General features: G+C 48.2%; 1 protein-coding gene across 1 annotated transcript in view; it reads right to left on the bottom strand.

The window, feature by feature from the left end:
- Nucleotides 1–26,745, bottom strand: part of LOC140725310 (unconventional myosin-VIIa-like) — a 156,651-nt gene that overhangs the window by 79,392 nt on the left and 50,514 nt on the right. Inside the window, exons 14-19 of the mRNA XM_073040619.1 lie at nucleotides 23,418–23,578; nucleotides 21,502–21,675; nucleotides 15,556–15,714; nucleotides 10,870–10,962; nucleotides 9,108–9,202; nucleotides 4,510–4,594 (exon numbers count right to left, since the gene is read on the bottom strand). Coding sequence (XP_072896720.1) covers nucleotides 4,510–4,594; nucleotides 9,108–9,202; nucleotides 10,870–10,962; nucleotides 15,556–15,714; nucleotides 21,502–21,675; nucleotides 23,418–23,578 — 767 coding nt within the window. The remainder of the gene's footprint in view (nucleotides 1–4,509; nucleotides 4,595–9,107; nucleotides 9,203–10,869; nucleotides 10,963–15,555; nucleotides 15,715–21,501; nucleotides 21,676–23,417; nucleotides 23,579–26,745) is intronic.

The raw sequence follows: 26,745 nt of genomic DNA, 5'->3' as shown, positions 1-26,745 counted from the left end.
CCACAGCTCAGTCTTTAACACTAAAGTCCCAATAAAACCCCCAGTCCCACTCTCTCCCACAGCCCAGTGTTTAACACTAAAGTCCCAATAAAACCCCCAGTCCCACTCTCTCCCACAGCCCAGTGCTAACAGTAAACTGTCCCCTTTTCTCCCCACAGCTCAGTGTTTAACACTAAAGTCCCAATAAAACCCCCAGTCCCACTCTCTCCCACAGCCCAGTGCTAACAGTAAACTGTCCCCTTTTCTCCCCACAGCTCAGTCTTTAACACTAAAGTCCCAATAAAACCCCCAGTCCCACTCTCTCCCACAGCCCAGTGTTTAACACTAAAGTCCCAATAAAACCCCCAGTCCCACTCTCTCCCACAGTCCAGTGTTTAACACTAAAGTCCCAATAAAACCCCCAGTCCCACTCTCTCCCACAGTCCAGTGCTAACAGTAAACTGTCCCCTTCTCTCTCCCACAGCCCAGTGTTTAACACTAAAGTCCCAATAAAACCCCCAGTCCCACTCTCTCCCACAGCCCAGTGTTTAACACTAAAGTCCCAATAAAACCCCCAGTCCCACTCTCTCCCACAGCCCAGTGTTTAACACTAAAGTCCCAATAAAACCCCCAGTCCCACTCTCTCCCACAGTCCAGTGTTTAACACTAAAGTCCCAATAAAACCCCCAGTCCCACTCTCTCCCACAGTCCAGTGTTTAACACTAAAGTCCCAATAAAACCCCCAGTCCCACTCTCTCCCACAGCCCAGTGTTTAACACTAAAGTCCCAATAAAACCCCCAGTCCCACTCTCTCCCACAGTCCAGTGTTTAACACTAAAGTCCCAATAAAACCCCCAGTCCCACTCTCTCCCACAGTCCAGTGCTAACAGTAAACTGTCCCCTTTTCTCCCCACAGCTCAGTCTTTAACACTAAAGTCCCAATAAAACCCCCAGTCCCACTCTCTCCCACAGTCCAGTCTTTAACACTAAAGTCCCAATAAAACCCCCAGTCCCACTCTCTCCCACAGTCCAGTGCTAACAGTAAACTGTCCCCTTTTCTCCCCACAGCTCAGACTTTAACACTAAAGTCCCAATAAAACCCCCAGTCCCACTCTCTCCCACAGTCCAGTCTTTAACACTAAAGTCCCAATAAAACCCCCAGTCCCACTCTCTCCCACAGCCCAGTGTTTAACACTAAAGTCCAAATAAAACCCCCAGTCCCACTCTCTCCCACAGCCCAGTGTTTAACACTAAAGTCCCAATAAAACCCCCAGTCCCACTCTCTCCCACAGTCCAGTGTTTAACACTAAAGTCCCAATAAAACCCCCAGTCCCACTCTCTCCCACAGTCCAGTGCTAACAGTAAACTGTCCCCTTTTCTCCCCACAGCTCAGTCTTTAACACTAAAGTCCCAATAAAACCCCCAGTCCCACTCTCTCCCACAGTCCAGTCTTTAACACTAAAGTCCCAATAAAACCCCCAGTCCCACTCTCTCCCACAGTCCAGTGCTAACAGTAAACTGTCCCCTTTTCTCCCCACAGCTCAGACTTTAACACTAAAGTCCCAATAAAACCCCCAGTCCCACTCTCTCCCACAGTCCAGTGCTAACAGTAAACTGTCCCCTTCTCTACCCACAGCTCAGTCTTTAACACTAAAGTCCCAATAAAACCCCCAGTCCCACTCTCTCCCACAGTCCAGTGTTTAACACTAAAGTCCCAATAAAACCCCCAGTCCCACTCTCTCCCACAGTCCAGTGTTTAACACTAAAGTCCCAATAAAACCCCCAGTCCCACTCTCTCCCACAGCCCAGTGTTTAACACTAAAGTCCAAATAAAACCCCCAGTCCCACTCTCTCCCACAGTCCAGTGTTTAACACTAAAGTCCCAATAAAACCCCCAGTCCCACTCTCTCCCACAGCCCAGTGTTTAACACTAAAGTCCCAATAAAACCCCCAGTCCCACTCTCTCCCACAGTCCAGTGTTTAACACTAAAGTCCCAATAAAACCCCCAGTCCCACTCTCTCCCACAGCCCAGTGTTTAACACTAAAGTCCCAATAAAACCCCCAGTCCCACTCTCTCCCACAGTCCAGTGTTTAACACTAAAGTCCCAATAAAACCCCCAGTCCCACTCTCTCCCACAGTCCAGTGCTAACAGTAAACTGTCCCCTTTTCTCCCCACAGCTCAGTCTTTAACACTAAAGTCCCAATAAAACCCCCAGTCCCACTCTCTCCCACAGTCCAGTCTTTAACACTAAAGTCCCAATAAAACCCCCAGTCCCACTCTCTCCCACAGTCCAGTGCTAACAGTAAACTGTCCCCTTTTCTCCCCACAGCTCAGACTTTAACACTAAAGTCCCAATAAAACCCCCAGTCCCACTCTCTCCCACAGTCCAGTCTTTAACACTAAAGTCCCAATAAAACCCCCAGTCCCACTCTCTCCCACAGTCCAGTGCTAACAGTAAACTGTCCCCTTTTCTCCCCACAGCTCAGTCTTTAACACTAAAGTCCCAATAAAACCCCCAGTCCCACTCTCTCCCACAGCCCAGTGCTAACAGTAAACTGTCCCCTTCTCTACCCACAGCTCAGTCTTTAACACTAAAGTCCCAATAAAACCCCCAGTCCCACTCTCTCCCACAGTCCAGTGTTTAACACTAAAGTCCCAATAAAACCCCCAGTCCCACTCTCTCCCACAGCCCAGTGTTTAACACTAAAGTCCAAATAAAACCCCCAGTCCCACTCTCTCCCACAGTCCAGTGTTTAACACTAAAGTCCCAATAAAACCCCCAGTCCCACTCTCTCCCACAGCCCAGTGTTTAACACTAAAGTCCCAATAAAACCCCCAGTCCCACTCTCTCCCACAGCCCAGTGCTAACATTAAACTGTCCCCTTTTCTCCCCACAGCTCAGTCTTTAACACTAAAGTCCCAATAAAACCCCCAGTCCCACTCTCTCCCACAGCCCAGTGTTTAACACTAAAGTCCCAATAAAACCCCCAGTCCCACTCTCTCCCACAGTCCAGTGTTTAACACTAAAGTCCCAATAAAACCCCCAGTCCCACTCTCTCCCACAGCCCAGTGCTAACAGTAAACTGTCCCCTTCTCTCCCTACAGCCCAGTGTTAAACTAACGCAAAAGACCCACTCTCATCCCATGGTTGGTACTGACCCTAGAACACAGTAAACTGAGCATCAGTAGCCCACTCAGCCTCTCAAGCCTGCATCGCCATTCAACAGCATCCGGGCTGATCTGCCCCAGGCCTCATCTCTTCTTCTGAGCCACCTCCCCATTGTCTTCAAATCCCTGATCATCTGAAAATATTCCTACCTCCTCTTTAAATGCTTCTAATCCCAACTGACTCCAAAGTCCCATTGTCATCCCATGTCAACTCCCGGCAACCCCTCACACACCTCTGCTGCCATGTTGAGGTCCAATCTTTCTCCCTCATTTCTGTCCCCTTTCCTACATGCCCTCCAGCCTCCTATCACCTCTTTTGTCCACCCTTCCTCCCAGTTTCATCCACCCTCTCCCCACCTATCACCCAACCACTCTCCCCAGACCCTCCACCATCTAGTTCTGATTCCACCTGCCATTCACTTCTCCCCTAATGCTTCCCATTCTCGGCTCATCTATCAGAGTCCAGCACTGGCAGCTCTTTGTGTTCCAGCAGCAGTCTCCACCCTCACTCCATCAACATTTTCATTAACCTGATTCCCAACTCCATCCCTGCTTCCCTGGCAGCTTCTGCTTGTCATCCTTTGCCTCTCCTCAGTCCACCAATAACCTCAGACTCTTGTCTCACCACTCCCCATCTCCTCTCTAACTGGCCATCCCACTGGGCACAGTGGCGTAGTGGTCGGCACAATGCTTTACAGTACAAGCGACCCGGGTTCAATTCCTGCCGCTGTCTATATGTTCTCCCCTTGACCACGTGGCTGTTCCAGTCTCTCCCAAAGTCCAAGACATACCCATTGGTAGGTTAATTGGTCATTGTAAATGTCCCATGATTGGGCTAGGGTTAAATTGGGGGTTGCTGGGCAGAACCCCTTGAAGGGCTCAAAGGGTCCATGGTGTATCTCAATAAATAAATCAACCTACGCTCTCCACTGATTCTGGGTCTCGATCCAAAACATCCACAATACGTTTTCTCCCTGATCGAGCTGCAGAGTTCCTCCATCATCTGCTGTCTCTTATATCTCAACCCTAAACCCAATCTCACTGTCTCTTCCCAAAGCATAAAATTATTCCCAGCTCCCACACTTATGCACCACTCCCAGACTAATTCCTGCTACCCAGTTTCCTCTGTTTGCAACAGTCAGCCAATTTTCCCTTAAAACATGCCATAACGTTCACCTGATCATCTGCCTCCAGTGGCATAGTATTGCTCTTCCCTGTAGCCCTAGAAGGCAACTTGTCCGAACTTCCCCGAAAACCTCAGTGCGAACTTGAACAGACGAGCTGCTGCTCTCGGTGCTGTGGGTTAAGAAAACCCCACCAAGCCCAAGTTCTGATTGATTTAGAAAGCCAAACACTTACCAGTTTGTACTTCCTGCGACACTGGTGTCCTCTCCAGTGACTCTGAATCTTCACAGCTGCAGCCCTCAGTCTCAGGAACTTATTCCTGTCAAAACAGGGAAGAAGAATGGATTTTTCTATGTACGTCTGTTAATTCTTCAATCAGATTCAACCTTCACTCCTGCTGTTAAGTGGCTTATTGTTGTCACGTACAAAGATACAGTGAAAAGCTTTTCTTTGACAAAAGATGCCATGCATAACTACAGTGAGGTAGGAAAAAGAGAATAGAAAGTAGAATATAGTGCTGTGGTTACAAAAAAAATGTGATGCAGGAAAACAAATGAAGTGCCCGGCTCACGAGCTATAGTGAGAGATCAAGCAAATGAGGGAATTTAACAATCTGATAACAGCTGTCCCTAAGCCAGTGGTATACGTTCTCAAGCTTTTGTACCTTCTGCTTGAATGGAGAGGAGAGCAAATGGAGGGGTCCTTATTTATGTCAGCTGTTTACCTGAGGCAGTAAGAAGTATAGACAGAGTCAATAGAGGAGAGAGTGGTTTGCATAAAGACGAGAAAATCTACAGATGCTGGAAATCCGAACAACACTCACAAAATGCTGGAGGAACTCAGCAGGCCAGGCAGCATCTGTCCCATCACCTCCCTCTGGTGTTCCCCCTTCCCTTTCTTCCATGGTCTTCTACCCTCTTTATCAGATTCCCCCTTCTCCAGCCCTTTATCTCTTCCAGTGATCAGCTTCCCAGCCTTTTAATTCACCGCCCTCTCCCAGTTTCACCTATCACCTACCACCTTGTACTTCCTCCTTCCCTTCCTCCCACCTTCTTGATCGAACTTCTCATAATTTTTTCCAGTCCTGCCGAAGGGTCTCAACCCAAAACATCAACTGTTTACTCCTCTCCATAGATGCTGCCTGGCCTGCTGAGATCCTCCAGTCTTTTGTGTGTGTTGTAGACTGGTTTGCATGGTGGACCGACTGGGCTACGTTCACAACTCTGTAGTTACTGCAGTCTTGGGCAGAACAGTTGCCATCTAAGCTGTGACGAATTGTCTGACGACAATCCATATCCTGCTGCCTGTTTTCAGTCAGCTAGAAATCGGGATGTAGTGTCAAATTTCTGGAATGTGGAGAGAAAATGTGCACATCATCCTGTCTGGTCTGGGAGGAGGAGGAGAGATACCGTTACAATTCTGCCTGGTCAAAGGGAGGAGACACTGAGCAGGCCTCTCTGTTTGTCAATAAAGGGGGAAAGGACTGTTCTGACAAATCTCTGCTGAAAATGTTACTGTCCAGTGTGTGCTACTAAACAAGACCGTCCAGTCCATTCTCCTCTGGTCAATGAGGAGAGGGGGGCAGAATAATCCTGGCCATGCTACTGATCAACACAACTCACTTTGCACTTGTGTTATCAGAGGGGGAAATGACAGTGCAGACCGTAACTGATCAGAAACGGAGAATGAACCATGCAGAACACTCTCCCCAAGGGAAATCTGTCACAAACAGTAAAATAGTTTACAGAAAACTGCACATCACAAAATGGGAAGGGTCATCAATGGTGGTTAGTCAAAGGGAATCACTAACCTCTCACTCCCCGATGCTTAGCAGAAATGACCATTGGGATGGGAACTGGAAACAACTGGCAAATTGTTGTGTGTTGATCAGAGAATTAATCTGGGTCAGTTCCATAACTGAATTCCTTGAACAATTTCTCAATGTGGATTGTCATTCACAGGGTGAATCATTAAATATCCTCAACAGCAGAAGATCTCATTTTGTAGGAAGACATGAAGAGAACACAGAACAGCGCTGCAGAGTGTGGCTCTCACTCTATTATGCCTCTCATCTTCCTTCATGCCAAACATAAAAGCTCAGGCTCACTCAGTCTTCCCTCATAAGACATGTACTCTAATACAAGAAGCATCCTGGTAAATCTCCTCTGCACCCACTCTAAATCTTCCACATCCTTCCTATAATGAGGTGACTAGAATAGAGCTCAATATTCCAAGTGTGGTTTTATAGAGCTACAACATTATCTCGTGGCTCTTGAACTCAAGTTCCTGCCTAATGAAGGCTGGTAGACCATATGGGGCATGACCTGACCCTCACAAATCCATGCTGATGATCCCTATTAAGACTATTCTTTTCTAAATACTTATAAATCTTATTCCTAAGAATTCTCTCCATTAGTTTCTCCACCACTGGTCCATAATTGCCAGGATTATCCCTATTACCTTTAGTGAACGACAGAACAATATTTGCTATCCTCCTCTTGTATTTCACCTGTGGCCAGGGAGGACACAAAGGTAATTGTCGATGCCCCAGCAAATTCTCCCCTCACTTCCCGTAGTAACCTGGACCATATGCCATCCAACCTCAGGACTTAACTATCCTAATGTCTTACAGAAGCTCCAACACTGCCTCTTTCTTAATCTCAACATACCTCCAGCACATTAGCCTGTTCAATGCTGATCTCACATTTGTCAAAGCCCCTCTTCCTGATGAACACTGAAGCAAAGTATTAATTTAGAACCTCCCCTAACTCTTCCACTTCCATGCACATTTCACCCTTTATACTTGAGCAGTCCAACCATTATTCTGATTATCTTTTTCTAATTTTTTGAGCATAGGTCATTTGGCCAATCAAGTTATCTCTGCCATTTGATTATGACTAATTTATTTTTCTTCTCCCCAGTTCTCCTGCCTTCTCCCCATAACTTTTGATGCCTTTACTAATCAAGAACCTATCATTCTCCACTTTAAATATATCCACAAACTCTGCCTCCACAGTTGTCTGCGGCAATAAATTCCACAGATTCACTCCCCTTTGGCTTAAGAGATTCTTTATTCTGAAGGTGTGCCCTCTGCTTCTAGATTCTCCCACTATTGGAAACATCCTTTCCAAGTAAACTCTACCTAGGCCTTCCAGTATTTTGTAGGTCCCCTCCCCATTCTTCTTAACTCCAGAAAATACAGACATAAAGCCATCAAAAACTCCAAATACGTTAATAATTTCCATCACAGAATTATTCTCATAAACCTCCTCTGGACCTTCTCTAACGCAAGCACATCCTTTCTTAGACATAGGATGCAAACTGCTCATGATTCTCCAAATGTAGTCTAAACAATGCATTATACACTCTTTACATTCTAGTCCCCTCAAAATGAATGCTAACATTGCTTTTAGGGAATCCTGCACTAGGACGCCCAAGTCCCTTTGCACTTCAATTTCCAAATATGCTTCCCATTTAGGAAATAATTTATAGCTTTATTTCTTCTATCATACCATACACTTCCCTGTGCTGTTTTCTAGCTGCCTATTATCTCCCTGTTATCCTCCTGTTCTTCATGTACATGTAGAATACCTTGGTGTTTTCCTTAATCCTTCTCACCGAAGCCTTCTCGTGCCTCTTCTAGCTCTCCAAGTCTCTCAGAAACATAGAAGACCTACATCACAATACAGGCCCTTCGGCCCACAAAGCTGTGCCGAACATGTCCTTACCTTAGAAACTACCTAGGGTTACCCATATCCCTCTATTTATCTAAGCTCTGTGTACCTATCCAGGAGTCTCTTAAAAGACCCTATCATGTCCGCCTCCACAACCACTGCTGGCAGCCCATTCCACGCACTCACCACTCTCTTCATAAAAAACGTACCCCTGACATCTCCTCTGTACCTACTCCCTAGCACCTCAAAACTGTCCTCTCGTGTTAGCCATTTCAGCTCTGGGAAAAAGCCTCTGACTATCCACACGATCAATGCCTCTCATCATCTTATACACCTCTATCAGGTCACCTCTCATCCTCTGTCGCTCCGAGGAGAAAAGGCCAAGTTCACTCAACCTGTTCTCATAAGGCATGCTCCCCAATCCAGGCAACATCCTTGTAAATCTCCTCTGCACCCTTTCTATGGTTTCCACATCCTTCCTGTAGTGAGGTGACCAGAACTGAGCACAGTACTCCAAGTGGGGACTGATAAGGGTCCTATACAGCTGCAACATTACCTCTCAGCTCCCAAACTCAATCCCACGGTTGATGAAGGCCAATACACTGTACGCCTTCTTAACCACAGCGTCAACCTGCGCAGCAGCTTTGAGAGTCCTACAGACTCTTATCCCCCACACTGCCAAGAGTCTTACCATTAACACTATATTCTGTCATCATATTTGACCTACCAAAATGAACCACCTCACACTTATCTGGATTAAACTTCATCTGCCACTTCTCAGCCCAGTTTTGCATCCTATCAATGTCCCGCTGTAACCTCTGACAGCCCTCCACACTATCCACAACATCCCCAAGCTTTGTGTCATTCAGCCTCTGAAGCTAAACATAATCTTGTGATGCAACTCAAACTATCAACACAACCTGAACTTAACCTCTGACATGGGACAGAATCCCTGCCCTTGACCCAAAGAGTTGCATTAATGATCATCCAGTTACATGGTACATTTGATAGCACCACACAAACATTTCAGATGCTGAATGATAGCTTGTCTTGGAGTGGTGTTTTGGTTGTCTGCTGCTCAACATTGATACGTTTTTAACCAGTGTGGTCGCTGTATTTTGGATGGTCCCACACAGGTGTGCGTTTGTGTGGACGTACCTGTCTTTGTAAGCACGCAGGACTTTCTGAATCATCAGGATCTTTGCTATCAAGATTCTGTCTCGCTCAAGTTCCAAGGTCAGATGCTCGCTCTCCTGGAAGACAGGCAGGACAATTGATGAGTTCAGGCCACAGGGAGGTGCAGGGCAGGGGAGGTAATGGGCACATACCAGGGTTCTAACAAGTTTTAATGAACTCAACGATGCTGGCAGTCATTAGCACAGTTTGGCCTACTGGTTACTTCCAACAGTATTTCAAACTATTCCTCTTTGTATTCCCACTCTTTTCCTCTCCTTAACCCATTGACCAGGAGTGCTTTATACGGCATCTGCACTCCCGGCCTCACCCATTCAGAGATATTCCTTTTGTCCTATACAGTCCTCCCTAATCTTCTCTGCAAATCTAAATTGTTTTTCTCTCCATCAGGGTTCTGATGAAGATTCTTGGACCTGAAATAATAATTCTGTTTCTTTCTTTCTATCTCTCTACAGTTGCTGCCTGACTTGCTGCGTGCTCCCAGCATTTCTGAAATGTTAATTCTGTTTCTCTCTTCATAGATGCTGAGTGTTCCCAGCAGATTTAGGAAAGAAAATCATGTCACATCCCACTCTCTCGTTGTTCAGCCATCTATTTTCAAGTCAAGTCAATATGTAAGTTTTATTTGAAGCAAACAGAGCCAATGCCAGTGGATATAGTTACTCCTCTTTCTACATTGTGTCTATAAAACCATCAATATTTTATATTCTGTAACTTTTCACCTGGTGTCAATGATTTTAACTGAACACCAGTGTCCTTTTCACCCATGACCTCCCACAGCTCAGTTCCTTGTTAATGCTGAGTGGGGTGATAAGGATTGTAAAATACTACGCCCATGTTGCAAGCAAATATTGCTTGCCATATAAAGATAAATTTTCAACAACAAATAGTCCTAGAAAAGTGGCTGATACAATATTTAAAAAGAAAATCCATTCTGAGAATACCCCAGGACAGGTTTTACAATGTGCTTATCCCTATAGCTCCTGTTTCATCACCAAAGGAGGCAGGAAGGGAGAGTTGATCCATACAGCATTACAGGACAGAAGGGCTTTTAATGTAGAAACCACCAGACCCCTCCTATAACAGACTGAGAGATCACAGGCACGGGAGGAGCCAGAGACTGTGATAGCTCCATAGAATTCCAGGCTTCTGTGTACCTTTTCCTAATACATCAGGCAATCTACAGGCCAGCTGGCCACAGTGAACTAGATCTCTCAGCCTAAACAAAAACATGGCAGTACAACCAAAAAAAAACTACTGCATTGGGATGGGTTACATGGGTTAAAATCTGTGTCTCGTCAACACCACAGTGGCGCAGTGGGTAGAGTGGGTTCCTCACAGCACAAGGGATTCAGGTTTGCATGTTCTCTCTAGGACCGTGTGGGTTCCACCACACCCCTCGCCCCTTGCCCCCACGGCTTAAAGATGTGTGGGTCCACAGTAAATTGTGGGTGAGTGCTAGAGTTCGGGGTCTAGGGGTAATCGATGGGAATGGGTTTACTGCAAAAGGAGCTCGGTGGTCAGCTCAGATACAGTGGCCTTATCTCTCTAATCGGGTGGCACTATGCCCAGCAGACTGCACGGACACAACACCTGGTCCCAGGCGCCAGGATATGGTACTATCATCGGCTTTGAAGCTTCCCCTCTCTCGCCCCACTTGGTGATAAGCAGGGAAGCTTGCCCCAGCACGTGTTAATGGCCTGAAAGTCCTCCGGCTAATCACAACCTTAAGAAAGATCTTTGTCTTTCCAATCTTCCAACCTCCATTGATTCCAATCATCGACTCAGCAATCTGTTTGCAGCAGAGCTGGACGTTGTCCTGTAATTATAAACAGAGAAGTGGGTTGTGTCTCTGTTGGAGAAATACAGAGTGCAATACAACAAAAGCACAGGTGGCATTACTGACGTCCCAACGGCAGATAGCGACACTTCACTGCACCAATATAACTGGAACAACACCAGACTAGACGCTTGTCTGTCCCTTCTCTCTCTCCTCCTGATCTATCCAATTCTTCCTACACTCACCCTAGCTGTCTCCCTCCCCCATCACCCTGTTTTTCCCCACTCTTCTACCTACTTCACCTGCCCATTACCCTTACATTCCTACCACTGGTTCCCCCACTGTTCCCACCTGCCCTTCACACCTCCCCCACCTGGTTCCACATTCTATCTTCCTTTCCTATCAGACTCCATCACTTTTTTTGCCTCCACCTTTCACTCCAGTCTCTGACACTATTCCCACTCTCCCCTTCCTACACCTACCTGTCACCTCTCCTCACCTTAATCCACCTGCCATCTCTTGCTCTAGCCCTTCCCTTCCCATCTTTATACTAACTGTCTGCCCTCTACTCATTCAGTCCAGATGAAGGGTGTTGACCTGAAACATCAACATTTCCCTCCACAGGAGCTGCCCTAACCTGCTGAATTCCTCAAGAACCTTGCGTGATACTTGTATCTGCTTATTTACTTTGAGTCTTGTTTGGGACGTTCCTCTGTCAGGAGCCTGGCTGCTAAAGAAACTGATAGCTCAGACAGACAGAAATTTTGCCATATTATAATCCAATGACAAAGTGAAGGATCAGAGGTGGAGAGGTTCAGTAACTTTAAATTCCTGGGTGTCACTATTCCAGAGGACGTCCCCCTGGGCCCATCATATAAATATAATTGCAAGGAAATCACGACCGTGCCTCTACTTCCTCAGGAGTCTGCGGAGATTCGGCATGTCATCAAAACCCTTGGCAAACTTCTACAGATGTGTGGTGGAAAGTGTACTGACAGGCTGCAATACAGCCTGATATGGGAATATCAATACCTTTAAACAGAAAATCCTGCAAAAGGTAGTGGATTTGGCCCAGTACATCATGGGTAAAACTCTCCCAATCATTGAGCACATTTTAATGAAACACTGTCATAGGGAAGCAGCATCCATCATCAGAGATCCCCACCACCCAGGCCACGCTCTTTTCTCACTGCTGCCATCAGGTAGAAGGTACAAGAGCCTCAGACTCACACCTCCAGGTTCACACTACCCCTCAGCTATCAATCTCTTGAACAAAAGTGGATAGCTACACTCATTTTACTTCTAGTGTTCCCACAACCAATGATCTCACTTTAAGGATTCTTTATCTTGTTATTTCATGCCCTCATTATTTATTGCTATTTATTTACATTTGCATTTGCTGTTTGTTGTCCTTTGATCCTGTTTACAGTTACTGTTCTAAAGATTTGCTAAGTATGCCCGCAGGAGAAAGAATCTGAGGGTTGTATGTGGTGACATGTATGTATTCGAATAATACATTTTAATTTGAACTTTGAACTTTTTGGAATAGAAGAAACTGGTGGGAGTCGGAAGATCTATGACTGTGTGCCCGGAGACCTGAGATCTTTGAGCACAGAGCTTGGAAAAAGCGACACAATGGACTTTTAACAGTGTAAACCAGTGAGTTGTTTGTTATGTCTCCCCTCTCGCTGTGAAATGGAGATATCTCTTTCTCCCTTATTAGTGAGAGAGAGAGCCTGTGATATGTGGAATACCGGGTGAACAAGTAGTCCTTGGGGTAACTGCAAGTCTGTGTCTTTGCTGTTCCTTTGCTCGCGTTTGAGTGCTCGGTGGGGGGTGCCGATGCATTTGTTTTGCTGGTGGGGGAGGGGGATTGTTGCTTTGCTGCCGCTTACGCACAGGGGGAGGGGAGCTGGTGGGGGGACTTTGGAGTTCTAACATTTAAGTGTCATTCATTCTTTGGGGACACTCCTCTGTTTTCGTGGATGGTTGTGAAGAAAAAGCATTTCAGGATGTATATTGCATACATTTCTCTGACATTAAATGTACCTTTAAAACCTTTGAATTCCAGCCTTTCTATTAAGCCAGACCAGTGGTGCGGAAGCAGTGGGGAGTTGCTGCTTGCATGTATAAGGCAGGTTGAAGGGCCTCACAGCAATGAACTTCTCACTGAACTTAAACAAATAGCACTGCTTCACAGCCAGAACCAGAGCCCGAGGAGGAAGGGGAACATGAGGAAACCGAACTGATACAGAATGAAAGGGGATGTGAGATAGTGAAGTTAGCTGAGGCAAAATACAAGAGTGACATAAGAATAAACAACAGACAAGCTACAAAAAAACTTAATATTTTTATGCAAGTCCAAAAGCAGATGTAACTATTTATGCTTCTGGGGTAGCACACAAACTTACAAACAAGACCAGATTGTAACATGTTTACAAAGAAGTCATCTTGGCTATTCGATCCATCCTTCAATAAACCGACCCATCTCGCGTTTCTGCACAACATATGCTGGTGATATTAAACCTGATTCTGATTCTGTAGAATCAAACAGCCTCTTTAAAAGGGATCAAACTCTCTTCCATAGATGCTGCCTGGCCTGCTGAGTTCCTCCAGCATTTTGTGTGTCTAATTCTTTCCTATTCAAGTCGTGCATCTGAACTTTGACCTGTGAAGGATTTACTGATGACACAGAAGCTTCCTATCAAAGGTCAATCCGCTAGCAAGAAGAGCCCTGACCCAGGTTTCCAACACTGCCTCGGTGACGACAGTCTGTTTATGATGACATCAGACCACACATTAAACGGATCCATTACAAGTCAGAACTCGGGATAGCAAAGGGGAAGGTCATCTTGATCCAGGGTCTCCACCTGAAACACTGACCATCCCTTTTCCTCCACAGGTGCTGCCCGACCCACTGAGTGTATCCAGAAGTGGAAAGCCAAGATGGTGCTGGAGCATGGCGACTCATTATAAGCTGCTTTCAGCAGATCTACACATTACACCCGTTATAACCATTCTGCTCTTTTAAATCTAAATTCAGTGTAACGTAACTGTATCTGCCTTCTGTTACTGCTTTTCCCTTTGTACTACATCGATGTACTTATGTTTGGAAAGACCTGTCCTGGTTGGTATGCAGAACCAAATTTTTCACTGTATCTCAGCACATGTGACAATAACAAACCAATCTCCAGCCTGTGAGGGTGAATGAATATGGACTGGCAGCTCAAACCATTGACACTCAGCCTGAAAACAACCAAATACATATATGCCAGAACAATCGCGGCTTGAAAGTCCGCCAAGCGAGGATGAAGTGTCTGGTGGGAGCAGGAGCAGCGCAACGCGCAGGTGTCCAACCTGGTGAGACGAAGGTGGTGCCAGGCCCGGAGTCACCCTGGAACCTCCAAGTGTTGCAAACTAATCCCTCTAACATCAAGTCTAACAGGAAGAGAATCAAGTGGCCTGCAGCTAACACGACTTCACTGTGGAAGCAGTTTGATGAAGACGTCAACCAAATTCTGGAGGCAACGACGAAGGGAGGGGTTGATAGCAAGCTACAAGCCACGACAACAATCATTGTCAGCATCGCAGCTGAACGGTTCGGAGAAGAGGAGAAGAAAGGCTCCAGAACACATTACTCAAAGAACTAAAGAGCGTTGAGGATCCACATCAGGCAGGAGGTGAAAGCACTGAAGTCCCAGTACGAGGAGGCAGGAGAAGAGCAGCGCATCGGCTTAGCCCAGCTGACGTGCACACTACGAAAGAAGATCAGGGTCTTCCACCGGGCAGACTGGCATCGGAGGTGGTGTCGTGAAAGGGCCCGAAAATGTGGTGCCTTTATCACCAACCCCTTCAAGTTCACCAGGGAGTTGCCGGGGCAGAAGGACAGTGGGAAACTGGCCCGTTCACAGGAAGACACAGACCAACATCTAAAGAAGATTTACAGTGATTCTGAAAGAGAGCAGGAGCTGGGAGAGTGCAACATCCTAATAGACCCCCCCCCCCCACCCCCCCCGGACCGGATGTGCAGCTGAAACACATTATTTTGTTCTCCTTTACACTTGTCTACTGGAAATGGCACTGAACAATCTTGACCCTTCGATCATCTGGAGCGACTGTGCATGCCTGTGATCCCACAGCAAGTTTATCATTGCACTTGTGCTTGTGTCAATGAACACAACTCCAACGCTGACTGAGCTGTCCAGGGAGGCTGTTCCTTGGAGCAAAGGAGACTGCGGAGTGATATTACAGTGGTATATAAAATCATGGCAGACACACTATCATTTTCTCAGGGTTGGACAATCAAGAACTAGAGGGCAATTGAGAGGGGAAAGGTTCCATAGGATCCCGAGGCCAAGTTTTTTTTACACACTAGGTTGCACATATATGGAACAAGCTGCCAGAGGCTGTTGCACTAACAATTAAAAGACTCTTGAACGGGTACAAGGATAGGAAAGGATATAGATCAAATGGAGGCAAATGAGACCAGTTTAAATGGACATCTTAGTTGACGTGTCTAGCTGGGCTGAAGGGCTGTTTCCATGCTCTATGATTCGATTATTATGTAACACCACAAACAAAACGTCTGATTGGAATCAGCAGAAAATTCAGGCAGCCATTTGCCGAGCTTACCTCTGTGCCCTTCCACACTGCTGACTTCACTGCTACCTTGTACTTCTGTACAAAATCTGAGAAGGTGAAGCGAATGGGATAACCTGACTTGCGGATATGAATAGTCTCTCCCATTCCAGAATATCGCAACTGTTTAATGCATAACTCCCGATCAAACAGCTGGAAGGAATCACAACATGAGATTAAAAACACACTGGAGGGTTTAAGCAACACACACAAAATGCTGGTAGAACACAGCAGGCCAGGCAGCATCTCTAGGAAGAAGTACAGTCGACATTTCGGGCCGGGACCCTTCGTCGGGACTAATGGGAAAAAGAGATAGTAAGAGATTTGAAAGTAGGAGGGGGAGGGGGAGATCCAAAATGATAGGAGAAGACCGGAGGGGGTGGGATGAAGCTAAGAGCTGGAAAGGTGATTGGCAAAAGGGATACAGAGCTGGAGAAGGGAAAAGGTCATAGGACAGGAAGCCGAGGGAGAAAGAGAGGGGGAGGGGAGCACCAGAGGGAGATGGAGAGCAGGCAAGGAGTGATTGTGAGAGGGGCAGAGAGAGAAAAAAGAGAGAGAAAAGAAAAAAAAGGGGAAATAAATAAATAAATAAATAAATAGATAGATAGATAGATAGATAGATAGATAGATAGATAGATAGATAAATAAATAAGGGATGGGGTCAGAGGGGAGTGGGGCATTAACGGAAGTTAGAGAAATCAATGTTCATGCCATCAGGTTGGAGGCTACCTAGATGGAATATAAGGTGTTGTTCCTCCAACCTGAGTGTGGATTCATCTTGACAGTAGAGGAGGCCATGGATAGACATATCAGAATGGGAATGGGACGTGGAATTAAAATGTGTGGCCACTGGGAGATCCTGCTTTCTCTGGCGGACAGAGCATAGGTGTTCAGTGAAACGGTCTCCCGGTCTGCGTCGGGTTTCACCAATATATAAAAGGCCACACCGGGAGCACCGGACGCAGTATACCACACCAGCCAACTCACAGGTGAAGTGTCGCCTCACCTGGAAGGACTGTCTGGGGCCCTGAATGGTGGTGAGGGAGGAAGTGTAAGGGCAGGTGTAGCACTTGTTCTGCTTACAAGGATAAGTGCCAGGAGGGAGATCGGTGGGAAGGGATGGGGGGGGGGGAAACAAATGGGCAAGGGAGTCGTGTAGGGAGCGGAAAGCAGAAAGGGGGGAGGGAAAGATGTGCTTGGTAGTGGGATCCCGTTGGTGGTGGCGGAAGTTACGGAGAATTATACGTTGGAGGCTGGTGGGGTGGTAGGTGAGGACAAGGGGAACCCTATCCCGAGTGGGGTGGCAGGAGGATGGGGTGAGGGCAGATGTGCGGGAAATGGGAGAGATGCGTTTGAGAGCAGAGTTGATGGTGAAGGAAGGGAAGCCCCTTTCTTTAAAAAAGGAGGACACCTCCTTCATCCTGGAATGAAAAGCCTCATCCTGAGAGCAGATGCGGTGGAGACGGAGGAATTGTGAGAAGGGGATGGCATTTTTGCAAGAGACAGGGTGGGAAGAGGAATAGTCCAGGTAGCTGTGAGAGTCTGTAGGCTTATAGTAAATATCAGTAGATAAGCCGTCTCAAGAGATAGAGACAGAAAGATCAAGAAAGGAGGTGTCAGAAATGGACCAGGTAAATTTGAGGGCAAGGTGAAAGTTGGAGGCAAAGTTAATGAAGTCGACGAGCTCAGCATGCGTGCAGGAGGCAGCGGCAATGCAGTCGTCGATGTAGCGAAGGAAAAGAGGGGGATGGATACCAGTATAGGCTTGGAACATGCACTGTTCCACAAAGCCAACAAAAAGGCAGGCATAACTGGGGTCCATGTGAGTGCCCATGGCTACACCTTTGGTTTGGAAGAAGTGGAAGGAGCCAAAGGAGAAATTATTAAGAGTAAGGACTAATTCCGCTAGACAGAGGAGAGTGGTAATTGAGAGGAACTGGTTAGGTCTGGAATCCAAAAAGAAGCGAAGAGCTTCGAGACCGTCCTGGTGGGGGATGGAGGTATATAGGGACTGGTCGTCCATGGTGAAAATAAGGCGGTGGGAGCCAGGGAACTTAAAATCATCGAAAAAATTCATAGCGTAAGAAGTATCATGAACATAGGTGGGAAGAGATTGAACAAGGGGGGATAAAACAGTGTCCAGGTATGCAGAAATGAGTTTGGTGGGGCAGGAGCAAGCTGAGACAACAGATCTACCTAGACAGGCAGGTTTGTGGATCATGGGTAGGAGGTAGAAACGGGAAGTGCAGGGTGTGGGAACTATGAGGTTGGTGGCAGTGGATGGGAGATCCCAAGAGCTGATAAGGTTGGTGATGGTATGGGAGACAATGGCCTGGTGCTCCTTGGTAAGGTCTGTAGGAGAAATTCATTATTAAAACATACCAGTCCCACTCTGTCCCATTCCCAGTCTCCACCCTCACCATCCCATCCCATCCCAGCCTCCACCCTCACCATCCCATCCCAGCCTCCACCCTCACCATCCCATCCCCTGTCTCCACCCTCACCATCCCATTCCCAGCCTCCACACTCACCATCCCATCCCATCCCAGTCTCCACCCTCACCATCCCATCCCATCCCAGCCTCCACCCTCACCATCCCATCCCAGCCTCCACCCTCACCATCCCATCCCCTGTCTCCACCCTCACCATCCCATCCCCTGTCTCCACCCTCACCATCCCATCCGGTCTCCACTCTCACCATCCCATCCCCCGTCTCCACCCTCACCATCCCATCCCCTGTCTCCACCCTCACCATCCCATCCCCTGTCTCCACCCTCACCATCGCATTCCCAGCCTCCACCCTCACCATCCCATCCCCTGTCTCCACCCTCACCATCCCATCCGGTCTCCACCCTCACCATCCCATCCCCCGTCTCCACCCTCACCATCCCATCCCCTGTCTCCACCCTCACCATCCCATCCCCTGTCTCCACCCTCACCATCCCATCCGGTCTCCACCCTCACCATCCCATCCCCTGTCTCCACCCTCACCATCCCATCCGGTCTCCACCCTCACCATCCCATCCCGTGTCTGCACCCTCACCATCCCATCCCCTGTCTCCACCCTCACTATTCTGTCCGGTCTCCACCCTCACCATCCCATCCGGTCTCCACCCTCACCATCCCATCCCCTGTCTCCACCCTCACCATCCCATCCGGTCTCCACCCTCACCATCCCATCCCCTGTCTCCACCCTCACCATCCCATCCCGTGTCTCCACCCTCACCATCCCATCCCGTCTCCACCCTCACCATCCCATCCCCTGTCTCCACCCTCACCATCCCATCCCCTGTCTCCACCCTCACCATCCCATCCGGTCTCCACCATCACCATCCCATCCCATCCCGTCTCCACCCTCACCATCCCATCCCCTGTCTCCACCCTCACCATCCCATCCGGTCTCCACCATCGCATCCCATCCCAGACTCCACCCTCACCATCCCATCCCGTCTCCACCCTCACCATCCCATCCCCTGTCTCCACCCTCACCATTCTGTCCCATCCCCTGTCTCCACCCTCACTATTCTGTCCCGTCTCCACCCTCACCATCCCATCCCCTGTCTCCACCCTCACCATCCCATCCGGTCTCCACCATCGCATCCCATCCCCTGTCTCCACCCTCACCATCCCATCCCCTGTCTCCACCCTCACCATCCCATCCGGTCTCCACCATCACCATCCCATCCCATCCCATCTCCACCCTCACCATCCCATCCCGTCTCCACCCTCACCATCCCATCCCCTGTCTCCACCCTCACCATCCCATCCGGTCTCCACCATCGCATCCCATCCCAGACTCCACCCTCACCATCCCATCCCGTCTCCACCCTCACCATCCCATCCCCTGTCTCCACCCTCACCATTCTGTCCCATCCCCTGTCTCCACCCTCACTATTCTGTCCCGTCTCCACCCTCACCATCCCATCCCCTGTCTCCACCCTCACCATCCCATCCGGTCTCCACCCTCACCATCCCATCCCCTGTCTCCACCCTCACCATCCCATCCGGTCTCCACCCTCACCATCCCATCCCCTGTCTCCACCCTCACCATCCCATCCGGTCTCCACCCTCACCATCCCATCCCCTGTCTCCACCCTCACCATCCCATCCCCTGTCTCCACCCTCACCATCCCATCCGGTCTCCACCCTCACCATCCCATCCCATCCTGTCTCCACCCTCACCATCCCATCCCGTCTCCACCCTCACCATCCCATCCCGTGTCTCCACCCTCACCATCCCATCCGGTCTCCACCCTCACCATCCCATCCCCTGTCTCCACCCTCACCATCCCATCCGGTCTCCACCCTCACCATCCCATCCCCTGTCTCCACCCTCACCATCCCATCCGGTCTCCACCCTCACCATCCCATCCCCTGTCTCCACCCTCACCATCCCATCCGGTCTCCACCCTCACCATCCCATCCCCTGTCTCCACCCTCACCATCCCATCCCGTGTCTCCACCCTCACCATCCCATCCGGTCTCCACCCTCAACATCGCATCCAATCCCCTGTCTCCACCCTCACCATCCCATTCCCAGCCTCCACCCTCACCATCCCATCCCGTGTCTCCACCCTCACCATCCCATCCGGTCTCCACCCTCACCATCCCATCCCGTGTCTCCACCCTCACCATCCCATCCGGTCTCCACCCTCACCATCCCATCCCCTGTCTCCACCCTCACCATCCCATCCCCTGTCTCCACCCTCACCATCCCATCCGGTCTCCACCCTCACCATCCCATCCCGTCTCCACCCTCACCATCCCATCCCCTGTCTCCACCCTCACCATCCCATCCGGTCTCCACCCTCACCATCCCATCCCCTGTCTCCACCCTCACCATCCCATCCGGTCTCCACCCTCACCATCCCATCCCCTGTCTCCACCCTCACCATCCCATCCGGTCTCCACCCTCACCATCCCATCCCCTGTCTCCACCCTCACCATCCCATCCGGTCTCCACCCTCACCATCCCATCCCCTGTCTCCACCCTCACCATCCCATCCGGTCTCCACCCTCACCATCCCATCCCGTGTCTCCACCCTCACCATCCCATCCCCTGTCTCCACCCTCACCATCCCATCCGGTCTCCACCCTCACCATCCCATCCCCTGTCTCCACCCTCACCATCCCATTCCCAGCCTCCACCCTCACCATCCCATCCCGTGTCTCCACCCTCACCATCCCATCCGGTCTCCACCCTCACCATCCCATCCCGTGTCTCCACCCTCACCATCCCATCCGGTCTCCACCCTCACCATCCCATCCCCTGTCTCCACCCTCACCATCCCATCCGGTCTCCACCCTCACCATCCCATCCCGTCTCCACCCTCACCATCCCATCCCCTGTCTCCACCCTCACCATCCCATCCGGTCTCCACCCTCACCATCCCATCCCCTGTCTCCACCCTCACCATCCCATCCGGTCTCCACCCTCACCATCCCATCCCCTGTCTCCACCCTCACCATCCCATCCGGTCTCCACCCTCACCATCCCATCCCCTGTCTCCACCCTCACCATCCCATCCGGTCTCCACCCTCACCATCCCATCCCCTGTCTCCACCCTCACCATCCCATCCGGTCTCCACCCTCACCATCCCATCCCGTCTCCACCCTCACCATCCCATCCCATCCCGTCTCCACCCTCACCATCCCATCCCATTCCCTGTCTCCACCCTCACCATTCTGTCCCATTCCCAGTCTCCACCCTCAAAATTTATGTGGAGACCATGTCACTCCATATCTGAACATATGGAGTCATCTCTTCACATCTGGAACAGGACCCCACGAGTCAGGGTTTGTAACCAGCAGTCCATCACTCCACATCTGTTCACTGGGCCCCTGTCCAAGCCTGGACACCCATCGCTACAGAGGTCCCCTTAGTCTAGGCCTGGGACACCCACCATACCTTACTGTACCATCCCACGATGGCCCCTTACCAGAGGTTTTTTGTCTTTATTGGGCTTGATGCAGCGAATGAAGAAGGGCTGACTAGCTCTGAGAGTTCTCATTAGATTTTCCAGAGATTGCCTGAACTGGCTGCAGAGTGTCGTCAGTCGTCTGTGACCGTCAGTCATCTGTAGCATAGATCCTCGGGAAGCATCACCGGCGATCTGAAAAGAGTCAGGAAAATAAAACGGTACCTTGGTGTGTCTGGAAGTACAGTGCAACGTTGCAAACCATTTCTACCCTTGGCAGAAAAAGGAGCACAAGTGGCCTCCCACACCCCCGCTGGAGGCTTTGTATTTAGGACCAGGTTAAGTCAAGGGCTGAATTATGGGAGGGTGTGACACGATGAGGTGTAGGTGAGGCCGAGGGTGTGCTGTTGCTGAAATAATCCAGCTCACTCAACTGATCTGACCCTCCCTTACAGCAGCAGCCACCAGATGATGCCCATGGACAGAGCAGGAAGGGGAATGTATGCCCAGAGTGAACTGGGAATGGGATGAAGTGGTGTGGATAGACACTGGGAATGGGAGGGAGTGGTGTGGATAGACACTGGGAATGGGATGAAGTGGTGTGGATAGACATTGGGAATGGGAGGGAGTGGTGTGGATAGACACTGGGAATGGGAGGGAGTGGAGTGGATAGACACTGGGAATGGGATGAAGTGGTGTGGATAGACACTGGGAATGGGATGAAGTGGTGTGGATAGACACTGGGAATGGGAGGGAGTGGTGTGGATAGACACTGGGAATGGGATGAAGTGGTGTGGATAGACACTGGGAATGGGAGGGAGTGGTGTGGATAGACACTGGGAATGGGAGGGAGTGGAGTGGATAGACACTGGAAATGGGATGAAGTGGTGTGGATAGACACTGGGAATGGGAGGGAGTGGTGTGGATAGACACTGGGAATGGAAGGGAGTGGAGTGGATAGACACTGGAAATGGGATGAAGTGGTGTGGATAGACACTGGGAATGGGAGGGAGTGGTGTGGATAGACACTGGGAATGGGAGGGAGTGGAGTGGATAGACACTGGGAATGGGATGAAGTGGTGTGGATGGACACGGAATGGGATGAAGTGGTGTGGATAGACACTGGGAATGGGATGGGGTGGAGTGGATAGACACTGGGAATGGGAGGGTGTGGGGTGGACAGACAATAGGAATGGGATGGGGTGAAGTGGATAGACACAAGGGATGTGATGGAGTGGATTGACATTGGGAATGGGATGAAGTGGTGTGGATAGACACTGGGAATGGGAGGGAGTGGTGTGGATAGACACTGGGAATGGAAGGGAGTGGAGTGGATAGACACTGGAAATGGGATGAAGTGGTGTGGATAGACACTGGGAATGGGAGGGAGTGGTGTGGATAGACACTGGGAATGGGAGGGAGTGGAGTGGATAGACACTGGGAATGGGATGAAGTGGTGTGGATGGACACTGGGAATGGGATGAAGTGGTGTGGATAGACACTGAGAATGGGATGGGGTGGAGTGGATAGACACTGGGAATGGGAGGGTGTGGGGTGGACAGACAATAGGAATGGGATGGGGTGAAGTGGATAGACACAAGGGATGTGATGGAGTGGATTGACATTGGGAATGGGATGGAGTGAATAGACACTGGGAATGGGATAAAGTGGTGGGGATAGACACTGGTAATGGGATGGAGTGGATAGACAATGGGAATGGGGAATAGTGGTGCCATTTGACACTGGGGGTGGGATGGAATGGAGTGGATAGAATGGGATAGAGTGGAGTGGGTAGACAATCGGAATGGGATGGAGTGGTGTGGAGAGACACTCAGAATGGGATAGATAGAGTGGAATGGGATGGTGTAGGGAAAGCATAGGAGCTGACAGTACCAGAACACAACTGGTAGGGTGGGTTGACCGACTGTAATTTGCACCTTGATGGATCCTCCGTAGGGAACGAGAAGATGGTTGGTCTTCTTTCCTGGAGCTGACCCGGAGCTGCTCTGGAAAATTTGTTTGAGGAAGGTGTTGCTGGATGACTGTACCATCTGGATGATGCTGGAGCTCAGATCATCCCTGTTCTTCTCGAGGAAGCCTGAAAGGACATGAGGAATCTCAGCTGCTGGGACAGTCCTGTCTGACAGATCCGTGGGCAGTGTGCAGACATTCTGGGTGTGGAGTGTTCACTTCACTAATTGGCTCCACAGATGGGGAATGGGTGAGGTATGACTGTTTGGATGGTAACCAGCACCACTAGAAATACAATGTCGTCTCAGTCAGATCTGCTGTAGCTGCTCATTAGGGAGCCCCAAGCTCTCAGAAACTTGCCTCCTCCCCATGATGCTCAGGATGGCTACATTTCTTATCACAGCTCGGGGAGGGCCCTGGCTGAACACTAAAGAATAGCTAAGGGCAGAATAAAAATCCTAGATTAAGTAAAAAATATTTACAGAAGCCTAAGAAGGAGGGTGGTTTGGCTTTGCCAAACCTGAGATTTTACTATTGGGCAGTTAATATTCGATATTTAATATTTTGGACACAAGAATCAATAATAGCATCTTGCCCACAATTGGTAAATTTGGAATGTAAATCTGTACAAGACTTTTCATTGTTTTCTATTTTAGGATCTTCGCTTCCTTTTGCTTTATCTAAATTGAATAAACAAATAATTAATCCTATAGTTAAACATACATTACGAATATGGTTTCAATTTCGTAAATTCTTTGGCTTGAATAAGTTTATCTTATCAAGCCCTATTATATCTAACTTTTTTTCAGCCCTCTTTTATGGATCAAGCCTTTGTATTATGGAAAACAAAAGGTATAACATGTTTTCGTGATCTATTTTTAGATAACAGTTTTATGTCCTTTGAACAGCTATCTAATAAATATAATTTGCCTAAATCTCAGTTTTTTAGATACTTGTAAGTTAGAAATTTCTTGAATAATATGTTACAGTTTTTTCTGAAATTATGTCCAATGGACATTACGGAAAAATCTTTAGCACTGAATCCTCACCAGAAGGGTTTAGTAGCCATCATTGATAATATGATCATGAAACTACAGCCAGGAGTATCAGAAAAAATTAAGGAGGAATGGGAAAAAGAACTTCATTGTCTTATACCCACTGAGCAGTGGGAGAAAATTTTACAATTAGTCAATTCTTCTATTTGTGCTAAACATGCCTTAATACAATTTAAGGTTGTACATAGGGCTCACATGTCCAAGGATAAACTTGCTCGATTTTATTCTTATGTTAATCCAACCTGTGACAGATGTCATTCTGAAGTTGCTTCATTGACCCACATGTTTTGGTCTTGCCTTTGCTTGTAAAATTATTGGAAAGATATTTTCAGTACTATTTCAACAGTTCTGAATATCAAATTGCAACCGCGTCTTATTACTGCAATTTTCGGTTTACCAATGGTGGATAACAGTCGTTTATCCCCCTCAGCTCGACGGATGATTGCATTTGTTACATTAATGGCTAGAAGATCTATCCTATTGAATTGGAAAGAAATTAATCCTCCAACTATATTTCAGTGGCTTTCTCAAACTATTTCTTGTTTGAGTTTAGAAAAAATTAGAAGTGTTGTCTTTGACCCTTCAGTTAAATTTGAAGAAACTTGGAGACCATTTATTCGACATTTTCATATGAGCTAAACTGATTTTTCCTAAACCTTACTTTTTTTATCCTTAGTTATTTGGATGGAGGTACAGAGTTATTGATGCTACTGTGTATATTTGACGTAATGCAATGGCCCATGTTGGTTAGGGTTTTTTTTCTTTTTTGGGTTTTTTTTTCTTATTTACTCCATTTTTCATAATTACTATGATTTTGGGAGGTTATTATATATGGATTATCATCTATTTGAATTTATACTTTAAACTATTAATTATGTACTCTCAAACTCTCTGTATTCATGCTTCATTTATGTTTGTTTAAAATTAATAAAAAGATTTAAAAAAGAAAAAAAAGAATAGCTAAGAAAACTTCCACAACCTGTAAGAGACCCAGAAGACTTTCACTAGTCTCTCCCGTTCCCACATTTGAACCTTAGGGTACCCGGGAGACTGGAAGTTCTACTATTCCAGAGCTCATAGACCTTTGCAGTCCCAGGATCCTCAGTTGCTGCTGACATTGCATCCTGATTTGTAAACCCACGTTCTGGTACCATTAACACGAGAAAATCTGCGGGTGCTGTAAGTCCAAAACAACACACACACAAAATGCTGGAGGATCTCAGCAGGTCAGGCAACATTAATCAAAGGAATAAACAGTTAACGCTTTGGGCTGGGACACTTCTTCAGGACTGGAAAGGAAGAGAAGACTTCTGCTCTTCCTTTCCAGTCCTGATGAAGGGAGACATCGACTGTTTACTCTTCTCCATTGACGCTGCTTGGACCGCTGAGGTCCTCTGTGTATACTGCTTCTGGTACCGTATCCAGATACCCACAGGTAGACCCTGGACTCCCCGTGTCACTGCTGAAAGAGGCCCAGGGGTGCAGTAGCTGCAGCCTTGGCCACCACCTGTTGCCATCCTTATCAAAAGTTCACATCAGGTTCCCGGTTTCTTCAGGGGCTGGGGTTCGGGTTTCTGAGCTCGAGCATTGGAAGTTAGACAGCCAACCTTTACCTGAGAGTCACAAGAACACAAGAAAACAGAAAGAGGGGGCCCACTTGGCCCCTGGAGACAACCCCACCATTCAACATGATTATGGCTGGTCAATCCCAGGCCTCAACTCTTTTTCTATGCCAGCTCCCCTAACCCTCAATTCTTTGATCTTTGAAACTTCACCTCAAACGAAGCCTCCACCACTCTCAGAAGCAGAGATCTCCAGAGACTCACCACTGTCTGAGAGAAGAACCTTAGTTTTATATGTCTCGATAATGTTATCCACTTTCTTATTAATTCCACGGAATACAGACCCAAACTGTCTAGGCTCTCTTGATAGGACAACTTACTCACCCCAGGAATTACCCTGCTGAATCTCCTTCACACCACTTCCAGCATTACCCTCAGGACATGACAGTGAGGGCTTAAGTATTTTCAATATTTCACGCACATCCCCTTCAATTCACTCCAACCAGGCTTGTCTCTGGCAGTCAATTGCCCCATCAACCTCATCAGCGCAGAGTTTGACCACCCAGAGGCTCACCTCTGATTCGGTCCCATTAGACCCAGGAATGGAGAAACCATTTCAAAAGGTATGGCTGACACTGGCAAGATGAACAGTTAGGGCTTGAGGAACCGCTAGGGAG

This window comes from Hemitrygon akajei, chromosome 3 (assembly GCF_048418815.1).
Source record: "Hemitrygon akajei chromosome 3, sHemAka1.3, whole genome shotgun sequence".
NCBI lineage: Eukaryota > Metazoa > Chordata > Chondrichthyes > Myliobatiformes > Dasyatidae > Hemitrygon > Hemitrygon akajei.
This window is presented reverse-complemented; position numbering and strand designations above follow the sequence as displayed.